This window comes from Papilio machaon, chromosome 15 (genome assembly GCF_912999745.1).
Source record: "Papilio machaon chromosome 15, ilPapMach1.1, whole genome shotgun sequence".
NCBI classification, from domain to species: domain Eukaryota; kingdom Metazoa; phylum Arthropoda; class Insecta; order Lepidoptera; family Papilionidae; genus Papilio; species Papilio machaon.
The window spans coordinates 7,992,378-8,005,945 of NC_060000.1; the positions used below are offsets into that span (position 1 = coordinate 7,992,378).

Genomic DNA, 13,568 nt, shown 5'->3' on the forward strand with positions numbered 1-13,568 from the left:
TTTACGTTAATCAGACAATTATAACAATGATTTACGCATCTCGCGAATTCATGTTGCGGTAATTGGATAAAGTGGTCAATGTGTTAAATGTCTAATGAGTCAGAAACTAAAACATTCCTCAGTGTATGTATGTAAGAATGTGTAATAGCATCCGTTCTTCCTGGACAAAGCTCTCAGAGCGGCCGTGATAGACAAGAGATAGAAGTGTGCATATGACATCACCATTTTTATTCAATTGGGAAGCTGTTCTTTTTAACCTTTTTAAAATATCGCTTCTGACTTTGCAAGTCAATGCAAAGACAAACTATCGTCAATTGAGTAAATAAACTATGACTATTTAAACTTTGAAAAGATTTAGTCTAGTCAGTCTAGTTTTGACCCAAACCATAATAATAATTTGACTGCGACATGTACTAACGGCTGATGGTCACGTATCTTGTTTGAACTCTAATCGACTCATAAAATCCACAGATTGTTGTCGTGGGGGGCAACCGGAGAGCGCACTTCCTTAACTCATATAATGTCATCACTTTGAAACTATTTTTATAAATAAAGATAAACAGACACAACGTTTACAAGTAATAAACAAATGAATCATGTTACGAATGATTTTAATGTAAAATTAAACTGCGATATTATTTCTCCAGTTGATAAATTAAAATGAACGCTTAACCTTTCCCGATGGCGAAGGTGCTTAACAACTTCGCCATCGGGAAAGTTACTGTAGATTCATTAGGCTGTGTTTGTCGACAATAAAAGTGTGTTTTTCGATTTTCGACTTTCGTATGTTCATTTTATCCGACGTTCTAATGGCGAAGGAAAATGTCAAGATGCAATCTGCACATATCTGAGAAGAAATTCAAAAATATGTGTGAAGTCGACCAACCTGCACTGGGCCAGCGTGGTTGGCTACAGCCTAGTCACCTAGTCACCCATAACTTGAGTAGGGTCCGAGCCTATGAGCTGACGACTACTTCGCATTTTCAGTAACCATTACAAATGTATAGTTTATTGGTTCAATAAAAATTATTTTATAATACTTCTTTAACCTAATGTCTTAGTGAGTACAAGATTTTTTTATCAACAACCTATTTCTTATATAAAATGTTTCTCATATTAATGTGCACTGTATCAACAACAATATTATCTATAAATTGGTAAATAAAAATGGGTAAATTGTAAAATAATTTATATTCTGTCGTATTGAATTGTATGTTACACACATTCAGACAGAGATAAAGTTTTCTTTATTTCTAATTCACAACTGCTATTAATAACATATTCATATACAATAAGGTCAATGCCTCTGATCTTAGATAAAACTAAATTAGGCTATCATTACGATAATGATAGCTTTTCAAACAAGCTTGTAATATTAGTAAATGATGTTCAAATATCATCTCAACTAGTGATGCAACGGATGTCTGTTTCCGTTTCCGCAAGTGCGGAAGTTCCGCATGCTTTTCAACATCCGTTTCTGCTTCTGTTTCCGCAACTTTTATAACGGAGATAAAACGGAACTTTACGACGGCTGAGAGATCCAAATGCGCGGCGCGAGACGCGCAGTCCGTGCGCGGTCTTTCGGCACTTGTCGCATTTGTTTGTTTACGTACTTTTTCGTGAATTTAAGCTCGTAATATTTTCTGCTGCTGTTTGAAACAATCAGTTTCTCTTGCTGGAGTAAACTGTCTAGTCATTGTCCATATAAAATTTGACAACTAGCAAAATGTTCCTATTTCATACTTACGAGTTATTAAATGTACTTTTGAATAAGTGATAACCATGTAATATATCATCACATCCCCACTGAGGGGCTCGGAGCCTACCCCAAATTAGGGGTGACTAGGCCATAGTCAACCACGCTGGCCCAGAGTGGGTTGACTTCACACATATTATTAATTTTTTTTCTCAGATATGTGCAGGCAGCATCACTATGTTTTCCTTCACCGTAGGAACGTCGGATAAATGTAAATATCCAAATCGAAAAACACATTGGTACATAGCGGGATTCGAACCCAGGCCCTGTAGATTGCAAGTCAAGTGCCTAATAATTATATCTTTTTCTAATCTAGATTTGGTGTTTTTGATACTTAACACATTCACTGTTTACAAAGTAAAAAATGTAACTGCTGGGAGCCAAAACTTTTTACGGTGAATTTTTATTTAGTATATCTGGGAGTGTTTGAACATATAGATAAATTAATAATGTTTTTTGTATTTGAGCGCTAGGGATCATCATTTTGAGCGCTAGGGATGGCAATGGTTTAGTTCACTAATATGTAGATATTTGTTCCACGATTGCATTTCTGTTTATATGTTACAAGATTTTGACAAAATCAAGTTTTTCATCAAATTCCAGAATATTGAGTAAAACATGTAAGGATACTACTCAAAACCAGCTTTTATCTTCTCGGTTCAAGATCTTGTAACATTTCATACACACCCACACATACACACACGTATACACACACACGTACACACACATACAGGACATACATATATTTAAAAAATATACATACATAACATAAAGTTCAGCCTTAGCTTCATGTGATACAAGATATTTGTATGTTTGCCTCCGTACGAACGTGGTCACTACAACACTGTAAGAATGAAACTAATACTCTTTTTCGTTAGTTGACTATATTGCCAGAGTGGCCACACAAAGCAACATGGACTCGCTTCAAACGCCGGCGGCTTACTGGCTACTACAAAGTGAACGGGCCTCTCGCTCGGATCCGAGGGAGAGGCGCCGCTACTAATAGCTCTGCCCACTCGGATCCGAGTGGTCAGCAGTGAATGTATTAATAAAGAAATATATTTGTCGTTTATCAACACGAGTGGTTTTGGAACATTAATTTGTAAATAGTGTAATTTTGTTTCCTGAAAATAAATTAAAAAAAAAAACGTATTTTAACTTATTGCAGCACAGTAAAAATACATATATTGAAGGCTAAAGGACACCGATATCCAATGCCTTAATAAATTAAAAACGAATACAAACTGTTCTTACCAAAAAAAAATTTTGTAAATATGTTTTTTTATTATTATTTACACTTCTGTTTCCGCTTCCGTTTCCGTTTCCGTTTCTGCTAAAATTTATTTTTGACATCTGTTTCCGTTTCTGGTTCCGGTAAGACACTTCCGTTGCATCACTAATCTCAACATCATGCTACAGCAGAATATTCAACAAGTTGTATAATAGATGGCGCTACTATATACCAAACTGTAAAAATGTTTATCTCACTCATTTTAAGTTTGCTGAAAGTACCTATAGAGGGCAGTGTCGCAACTTGTGCTAAAATGTTTTAAAAAAAATAATAATTCAGCTCAGTGGCTTTGCCTTTGTTGTCACCCACTGACTACTATCGGCTTGTGCATTTAATTAAAGTAAAATTTGGATTGGGAATATGTCTTAATGACTAAGAAATTAAAGAAATAACTGCTCAAAACAATTTATTTATATTTACATGAATTATACCTAATAAAATAAATAACTTAAGATGTACTAAACAAATGTAAGTTTCTTAATGATGTAATGAGAGATAAGATTCATGAGAATTTCTCTTTGGATAAATTTTATCACTACAGTTTTAGCTAATTAACAATTTAAGATAAAATAATAACTAGTGCTCTTGTTAACATGGAAAATAATATTAACTGTTTTAGTTAGTTGTTGTTATAAAATTTTACAGTGACCTTTCAATTATAGTGAAAAACAAAAATCATATTATAACTAAATTATATAGTTTAATGTTTTAGCAAAGAAAATGATCATATTAATATATTAGAAACAATAAAGAAACACATTGTGATCACTTGTGGTACTATTTCAGTTTGTAACACAAAACATTCCGAACAAGTTAAATCAAACTGCATCTAAATGTTGAATCCCATTTTCCTCATACAGGCTTTATGTTCTTCTATTAACGGCCCACAGTTTTCTTCACCATTCTCAATTATGCTGAAAATAGAAGGAATAGTTTTATTCAAGCACATTTTGTTTTGCTAATTCAAGAGTTGACTTGACTTGTTGGCTAACCTTTATAGTTAAAAACATCATGCTTTGCAACATAATAAGAGAGAAATTTAGTCTCGCTTTTTAAGGCAAATTACGGTTGCTATTGAAATTTCATCTTAGAGTTGTAGTTAAACAGTGTATTTGTAATACATAGTGTTGCTTACAAAGACAGTAACATATTTTTGAGATTGTATTTTATACATTATTAAAATGTTAAGTTAGATATTGCGCAATACATCTTAAAAAAACATAACCTTACCAAGCATCTCGCGCTCTCTTCGTTTCGGGGCACGCACAGCATGGTTTTAATTTGGGCTTTTCTGCGTTAGATGGTGCCGCTGCATCTACTGCTTTCGCTTCCACCGCCTTTGCACTTGCGTTTCCCATTATATTGTTTAAATATTAAAGGAAAAACCAATTACAATTTTTCTTTGAAACTGTCAGTTTACATTTGACATTATACCAGACATGTGACACTGACACTGACAAATGCGTTGTAACAGAGTATATTTACTACCTTCGATGTAATATTTTGCGAAAAACAAGTTTCCGAACGAAACAAAGTTAACAAATGGTAAACAAAATGAAAAATAATTTTTACTTCTATAATTCAAAACAATTGTTTGGTAATCGATCTAGTTATTTTTTGATCTGTCTAGGGCACCTAAAGTGCCAAAGTGACCGAATCACATTCATTTCTTTTTTTTTTTCCTTGTAAAATGGTTTGTGCTTGTTTTTAAGTTGTTTTCATACTGCATTTAATAAAAGGAAGGGTGGAAGTGAAAGGAAGTATTGAAAAGAAAATATTTTTTGCGTTTTCTGCACACTTTAATCATACAAACGAAAGTTATAAAAATCATGCAAATGTTATCTTGATCCTTAAAAACTAAAAACTTATGAAATGCATAGGACCTTCAACTCATCCTTGTGATCGTATGCTCAAATACATAGTTTATATTCCATAATCACTGAGAAGCGATATTCTTAACATCTCATAATCAAAATTTAAAAACCGTTCAAAATATAAATCGTGTTCATGATTAAAAAAAATATATATTTAAAAGTTAAATTACTGATTGATGACATCGTAAATGAATTGATACATAATTGTATGGTGCTTTCTGTAGCTGTGATATTAAAATAGAACTGCATCAATTACGTATCAATCACTTACTGACGAATGTAGAACATATTAAAAACGCAGGTGTAAACGACACAACATTCATTTTAAATTAGTATGTTAATATGGTTAAAAATCAAAATGCATATACTAGTAAAAAGAAAAAAAAATGTAAACACGTAATGCACACAGACAGACACATAAAAGGATCATTGTATATGTAAAAAAATGTTTTTTGATTAAAATATTAATGGGGTTCGGTTGAATTGCCTGAGCCGGCGTAGGCGTGTTGCGCCTGCGCACACTCTCCGCTGATTTAATCAAGATGATTTGATTCTAGTCTTAGTTCAATACAAAGTCAAAAATTTATCTCATATGCCGTCCGAATGTCTACAATATTTTGATGAAATGCCGATCATTGGTCACTTTACAATGTCCACGTCTCTTTAAATATCATATTATATCAAATATGAAATCAAAAGTGATGTTCACATTGTTATGAAATAGATAAAAGTTGTAAAAATATAGCGACAAAACTTCAATACGGCTCAATAATCAAATATTAAAAATCGCTAAGGAATCTAATCGCAATAATCAGTAAAAACGGCATCTCCATAATATGCTGGGATACAACCAAAATATAACATATATATTATAATCAAAAAATAAAACATGCTCTAAAATTTATCGAAAATAAAATTAAAAACTTAAAATGAAGAAGAAGGCTCTCAGCCAGTTTTACTTCAACAATTCTACAAGTCTACGTTGAGGATCAAATCGTCGCAACGCTTTCAGCTATCACAAACATTTAAAATACCTAAACTAAAATTATAAAATCTCATAAGAATAAACAAACTTACGACAAAACTGTGACAATGGCGGCCGAGGAGCATTCCATACTCTATAATATTAATACCAAAATAATAATCAGGAAGCGCGCCATTGTCTCACAAATTAAAACCGTAAACAATTTGATCTATTTTATTAAAAAAAAAGGCCAAGATGATCCACTTCTCATACAATTATTAAAGTGCATTTTCAATAAACATTTGTATCAGTCTTTATTAAGAATCATCTCAACATTGGAGATCGCGACGCAACAGGTAACAATTCGTGTCCATTGCAAGTCAGACTTTACTCTCGTTAATTATACGTATTACAATTACACTATCAATTAATACTTGACTTTACAATCGTTGCATTAAAATTGCGTATCAATACATTACATAGGTACATAAATAACGGTCAAGATCATTCTGGAACATTTCCAAAGTTGATTTATAAAAACAGCCAATCAAAAGTTGCGATTTGTTAGAAAGAAATATTTAATTTCATGCCATTTATATGGCAACATTGGATGCGTTTTATAATTTTAAGTCATGGCGTGTGAGTTGATTTTATATTTTGCATCGAAATATATGTTCAATGAATGTTGACCGTTAGCAAGCGATGGTGAAGTTACCACTTGTCTTGTAGCGGCTGCAGGTCGTACTGCGGCGAGTGTACCAGCGCTCGCTCACCACTACCACCACCACCACCACCAGGAGTCGCCCCGCCCTTGAACGTCGCCGCTTGCTTTTGCAGCTCTGACAAAGTTTATAACATCAAATTGAAAAAAAGGGTGCTCTGGTTGAGTAGCACCACATCACTGTATAACTAAATGGTAGAAATCTTGTCTCACCAGCGATGGTCAGCAGCATCTTCCTGCGGGCGCCGAAGGCGGTGACTCCGATCTCGACGAGGTCGGCCTCATTGAGCGATGCGAACGTCGACATGTCCAGCTCGTGCTTCTTGAACAGATCTACGAATGCAATGAATCATAAATTGTATGGAGATAGAAGGTGAAGTTTGTGCAGCTTGTGAGGTCGGCACTGACCTATGTATTTATAAAGTCCGATGTCTCGGAGCAAGTCGTACAGCTGCTGGTAGCGGCACTGCTTGGGTGGTGCGGGCTGCGGGGAGGGCTCGCGAGGTGCTGCAGGCTGCGCGCTCTTCGGAGGGGTCATAATCTCCGCGATGTTGGGCCTCACCAGCTCGGATCTGTTCCAACCCTTCTCAGGCTGATCGTGTACAATAAGGAAAAATATTTATTACGGTGAATGTCTAAAAATATGTAAGCTGGATCATAGCTTTACATTTTCCCCGTGTTAACTTGGAGTATAAAACTACCTTATATTGCCATATGACATGTCCAGTGTAATTTCTCATCAGTTTCAAAGTTTAAATTCAACAAATGTTACCGTAGTGTTGTTTTCGCCGTTGGCGTTGTTGGTGAGGAGTCCGGGCGAGGTCTTGCTGAAGTAGTTGCCGGCCCAGTGTCCAGTCGGCACGCGGTACCCGCCGCCCACTGACTCGCGCATCGCCTGCACACAAACAGTGTGACACAGTCGGGTACATTTATGTGAGAGGTGAAGAACACAGAGAGCATGTCCCACCTTCTCAGCCTCTGCGCGCTTGGCCTGGTAGTCCATGAGGGGGGAGAGCCTGGCCAGCGTCTGCAGCGTCTTCTTCTCGCAGCCCACCGCCCGCCGCGCAGACAGCGGCATGCCAGAGATCAGACTCGCCAGCTCTGCACATACATACAGACACCGTGATCTAGTACCAACTGATACACTACGCTCATATCCTGATGGTACGAGTGAGAGGAGATACCGTTGTGATTGCGGTCGTTGTCTGCGGCGTTTGAGGGCGCGGAGGTGGCGGAGGCGGCGGAGGGCGCAGGGCTGTGGGCGCTGATGGGGGACACCGAGGGCGACGCCACGTTGCTCGCCTCCCCTCCTGCACATACGAAAGTTATTCACAGTTCTGTTTGATATCAGCAATGGTGTCTTGTGGGCGAGTGCAGACCTGATGTGTTATTGACGTCGAGGGAGACGGAGCTGCCGGTGAAGTTGCTCTGGTAGCCGCTGCTCGCCTGCGAGCTGCAGTTCAGCAACTGGTTCAGGGTTATCTGTCAACAACCAGCATGCATTAGTGCTACAAATATACTACGAAGGGTTAAGAATAGGTTAGATCACAGTTCTAGCCTTTAATTTTTTTGAAAACAACACATTAAGAATAGATGTGATGTACTCACTGGCCTGGCGTCCGGCATCTGGTGGTAGGGCTGCAGCATCTGCTGCTGCATGCCGCTCATGTCAGCGCCCGCGCACATTGCTGCAGACAAGTGATACCATTGAAAACTTGAAAACCATATACAAGTGATATAGAGATAGAGAGACTCACAGTTCCAGGAGTTGGGCGAGTTCTTGTAGAGGAGGGGCGAGTTGTTGTGCTGCACAGACTGCACAGACTGCACAGACTGCACGGGCGGCAGGTGCAGCTGCGCGCGGTGCTGCGGAGACACCAGCCAGGGCGGCAGCGCGGGCGGGCTGACGGGCGACAGCGCGCCGCCCAGGGCGCCCATGGGGCTGGCCAGGCCCAGCTCCAGCTGCAGGCCGTAGGGGGAGCACGGGGAGGCGCCCACGGAGAAGGGGTTGTACACCCCGAAGTTGGGGATGGCGCCCGTCGGCATCGGGATGTTGTAAGACTCGGGGATCTCCGCCGTGATGACCGGCTCCTTGCCGCCCAGCAGCTCGCGTCGCGCCTCGTAGATGTCGTCTGGAACACATTCAATACAAATACATTAAACTTACTCCCTATTTTGCAGAAGCGGGTGACGTAAGTTCGCAGCGAGAAGTAAAGGTATGGAGTACGAACTGGCGCAGCGCTCGATGCCCTTGATGATGACGGAGGCGATGCCCTGCTTGGGTTTGTGGCGCACGCTGATGAACACGTTGTGCTTCTGCATGAGCTGGCCGACAGCCTCCTCGTCCAGCCGCGCCCCGCCCTCCGCCGGCATGTCGAAGATCACCACCAGCGGCAGACTGCCCTGCACACGCGACCGACATCACAAGCTGACATTGTAGTTGAATGACTTGACAGGAAGACGGTGTGTACGAGTTAATGTATATGTGATACCACAAGCTGCTGGCGCGCGGCGTAGACGTCCTTCATGTGCCCGGTGATGGTGACGCAGCTCTTGCGCAGCGCGGGGATGTTGGGGTCTGCGGCGTCGGGGAACATTATCTGAGTGCCGGTGCCGCGCATGATCAGCTTCAGCTGCTCCGCGCCGCGCCCCACCACCGCGCCGTGGTGCGCCGGGGAGATCTCCAGGCTCATGTGCACCTGCGTCTGGCTCTGACACACCACACACTTCAGTCACTTGCCCCCAAACTTGTACCAGGAATATATAAGTTGACATAGGCGGGTACTCACGGCGAGGGGCCCGCACATGTAGTTCATGAGAAGGCCGGTGGCCTCCATGGTGGCCTGCACCTCCCATTGCACCCCTTTCACCACCATCATATTGGCGTGCAGCTTGGACCGGTTGCGCACCATCACCTGTATCCGTATTCATGCGTACAAATTGTAAATTGCAGAGAGTATCCATTAAGTACTTAAAAAAATAATTAATAATTTGCTTTCGACTTATACCTTTTTCAATTATCTCAGGCTTACCAAAAGACTTTACTCGGTAGCCTTACATGACCTGTACATGAATCAAAATCAAAAAATCTATTAATTTCAGTAAGACGGGAAGTATTAGGACCTGAACGTTGTACTGTTCCTGCAGCTGCTGCACGTAGGGCGAGGTGACGTCGGGCAGCGGCTGAGCGGCGCCGGCGATGGGCAGCTCGAAGCTGAAGACGAGCGGAGTGAGGGCGCGCACGCGGGCGCGGGCTCGCTCCACGCGCTCCATGTCGCCGGCTATCGACACCTGGTTGCTCTTCTCAGTCGCGCTGGTGCGGTTCGAGTCCGGGAAGTGGATGTGGCAGCCCGTGTCCTCCATCACGCGCTTTATTGTCAGTCCGCCCTGCACAGGCACACGTTGCTCGAACAGTCGTTTGTGAAATTAAGACGACTCATTAGAACGGATTCTTTGTCCGACCGTACGTACGACAGACATATAAGTCTCGAAGTACAGTATTATTTCCATTGACTTTATGGTAACTTGCCGAATACCGACATTCTCACACCCGGAGTTTATCACCTTCGGAAATATACCATCGGCGAGCATCGAGCAGTCGACGCCCGCTGCCCGCATTGTGTATATGCTAAACTTACTGTTATCGTAAACTACTAAGATCAATTAAAATTAATTTAAACTAAAAAAAATGAAGGTACTTGTACGTATAAAATATGACCAAGTGATGTTTAACGTATTAAAAATGTGACATACGAGAGACACTTGTTTATTTGAGTACTAAAACTATTATCTCTGTTTATTACTTTGTGTACAATTGCTCATAAATTTAGCCTTGATCTAAAAAAAATATTATACACTCTCATTGGTACAATTGAGAAAAGTTTTGAGAAAGGACGAAAATAATTAATGAGCTTTTATAAAAAGTATATATAATGTTAAGTAAATAATGTTTACCTTGCCAATGATATGCGAGTGGTCCGTGTAGCTAACGTCAATCTTCATTGTGACCCGGTTGCTCTGGAACAAAATTAAATTATGAATACAAATATTATTTATGACCGTGACAATACTCTACTATTATATAAAAGAAAAAAACCCTTTTCTTAATAATTGCTTTAATAAAGACGCAATCGCTGCGATCTTTGCATATCGGAATGAAAGTGGTACTTCTTCAGTTTAAACGGGATATTAGCGTTACCTTCCTTTAGTTTTCGAAAATTACCTGGCCTGGCACATAACCGAGTCACTGACTACAATACCAACGCATCTGCACAAGCTTGCTGTGAGCTTGCAGCACCATGCTACAGGTATTCTTCGGCGACCAAAATGAGTGTTATGCATATATGCAGCCGCAAGTAAACAATATTCTGAGTAAAATAATTATGTTTTATTCCATTACGTTTTATATAATTGTCTACTCACCCTGGTGTCCAATACTTGCATAATCTTCTCCCGGGCACGTTTCACATCATCAGCTCTTCCGGCAATACGTACATGAGGATCTAATCGCACAGTTTAAAATAATATCTAATGAAATTTAAAAAAAACATAAAAGTAATCTTCTATATTTTATAAAACTAAAACACAATTTTAAATTAAAAAAATAACGTACCGGAATGTAATAAAAAATCCCTAAACCTTTTACATCTAATTTCAAAAATCTTTTGATATAATAATTCATCGCATTGTTCGTTAACAATCATATTGATTTTATTTAATAACTGCATAAACTAATACTTAAGGTAAAAATGACAACACGCATTATGAAAAAAATTTAAAATGAATTGCGACGCCCGCCAGGTTGGCGCCAGCTGTGGCGTGCCGGCTTCGTCGCTCGCTCTATTCGGTGCAGCCCGCCAAAAAATTTAAAATTAAAAAAGGACAAAAACGTTGTTCGTTCGAAAATTTGAAATGACGTTTTATCAATATTTCGGAAATAAGAATAAATTATTTGGTAACTGGTGGTTATCTAAATGTTTTTAATTTAATAATTTTTAAACGGTTTTTATTTAATTTTAATGTGTTTAAAAATATTAACAAGAATAATTTTATTTTTGCACAGAAATGTGATAGTGGCATTTAAGCAAGTTACATTATAAAAAACATTGGATGATTGATAATTTTATTGATTAGAAATAAACTTCGTATTTATTTACATTTAAATGTCATAAAAGTACGAATATAAGAATTTTATTCATATTTTTTCTCTTCAGTATAATTTCAATATTGAATTGTCAACCTACTGTAACTACTAAATACTGATTTGTTGTCAATATTTTAACCCTTTATAACTTTAGACAAAATATTAAAAGAGGATATGGATGGGATACCTTTCTTTGATCGTGCTCCAATTTTTAATCGAGCCGGCCAATTTATTAGAGTGTTTGTTTCGCTCATTATCTGAAACATTAAAATAAATCGTATTTAAGTAGAAAGCTGTCTTGATTAGTTAATAAAACACCTGTTATAGGATAAAATTAGCAAAATTGGATTATACTTACCCGATGAAAAAAAGCTTGAGCTGTTTGTGACTCCTCCAAATTATCTAAAATAAAATAAAAAAATATTAGAAAATAATCTAATACTATCAGTTATTTATTTTATGGTGTAGGATATAATTTAAAATAAGGTAAATATAAGTACCTGCCAGCATTCCTTCCAGTCTACGCCTGTCGACGCGAAATTTTTCTTGATAGACATCTTCTATGTTGCTAATACCGAGTATCACTGCCAATTTTTGTACATCTTCTGCTGATGCGACGGAATTGCTTGTACCACTTTCTGAAACCTATTTTGGCAATACATTGTAAGATTTGTTAGATTGACAAGTTACTTAGGTGTACTAGGCAGCAGTAAAAATGCAGCTTCCTATGTCTGACCTCGTGGGTGCATGTAACCTATCCCAGTTTAGTTTGGTCAGGATTGAAATAATAGTACGTTAAAACAGCTTTAGAAAACACAACTAAGAACTGTTTTAGATAACCCGAGGATGCACAAAAACTATCAATGAATCATATATCAAAAATGGCGGCAAAGCATGATAAACTGTGTAAGTCGTGATGTTGGTTCTAGACGTGTACATGATGAATAACAATTACTTACCTCGCTCATTGCATCTTTGTCCGCATTACTTTTAAAATCAGATAAATGTGTTTTAACGGATAAAAAGTTCGTTGTCGCCATTTTAATTATTTAAATAATTATGTTATATTTTATACACTACGAACAGTTAACAATTAATGAATTTGTCTAATAAGATTCATAATTTTCTTAATTATTTTAAAAAATGTATTAGTTAGGTATTGAAAGTTGATACCCGGTACGTATTGTTACGTATTGCTTGGTCACAGTGAAATTAAATTTTGACAATACAATTTGCTCATAGCTCTGAAGATGAAGGTAGTATTAAATTTTATTACATTACAATGAAATTACTGTTGCAAACCGCGCAAATTAAATCATATAACAGAGTTAAATTCTTTTTCCTATAACAATGAATACAGACACAAATTTATTATTAGTCATTAATTATTTTAATTTGTACAGTAATACAAAATGTTTTTTATTTTATTTCAACAGAAAAAGGGTACTTTTTGTAAGCCAATGAAATCTCAGTATTATATCAAATGTTGCCAAGTAGTACGGATTTGAATTATAATTACAATACGCTAATCTATTTATTATTAATATTAAACTCTACAACAGAAAGATTTTTTGTGACAACATTTTAATCTGTGACAATCTATAACAAAAAAAATAATGTATCGTCGCTGTTTGAATAAAAGTACTTAGGTATTTTGAGCGCTCACCTCAATCTTCAACCACATGAGGTCGCGCTCATCGCTTCAGTCGGGTTTCTGCGCTTGCCGGTGTAGGGTGTGTGCGTTCTTCTCGGCTCGAGAACTTTCGTGTCATATTAGTTTTAAAAAAAGTAAATTTATTAATTTTTATTTTAATTAATA

General features: G+C 38.0%; 1 protein-coding gene across 1 annotated transcript; it reads right to left on the minus strand.

Moving 5' to 3' along the window:
* Positions 1-6,596: 6,596 nt before the first annotated feature.
* Positions 6,597-12,006, minus strand: LOC106713123 (protein bicaudal C homolog 1-B). The gene is made up of 16 exons (XM_045681390.1): positions 11,937-12,006; positions 11,029-11,108; positions 10,561-10,623; positions 9,730-9,993; positions 9,396-9,521; positions 9,099-9,317; positions 8,838-9,009; positions 8,364-8,738; positions 8,215-8,294; positions 7,986-8,088; positions 7,836-7,916; positions 7,574-7,713; positions 7,379-7,501; positions 7,015-7,198; positions 6,820-6,939; positions 6,597-6,724 (listed from the first exon to the last, which is right to left on the minus strand). Exons 1-16 carry the CDS (start codon positions 12,001-12,003, stop codon positions 6,597-6,599), a joined length of 2,325 nt encoding a protein of 774 aa, XP_045537346.1. The 5' UTR covers positions 12,004-12,006.
* Between the last annotated feature and the right edge of the window lie 1,562 nt (positions 12,007-13,568).

Bases quoted from the DNA above. Each gene is read 5' to 3' on its own strand.
- LOC106713123 (XM_045681390.1), bottom strand. From the start codon at position 12,003: ATGAGCGAAACAAACACTCTAATAAATTGGCCGGCTCGATTAAAAATT. The intron at 8,089-8,214 runs GTGAGTACATCA...GGTTGTTGACAG, and splicing joins AGATGCCGGACGCCAGGCCA to ATAACCCTGAACCAGTTGCT. The intron at 6,940-7,014 runs GTCAGTGCCGAC...TTGCATTCGTAG, and splicing joins CGGACTTTATAAATACATAG to ATCTGTTCAAGAAGCACGAG.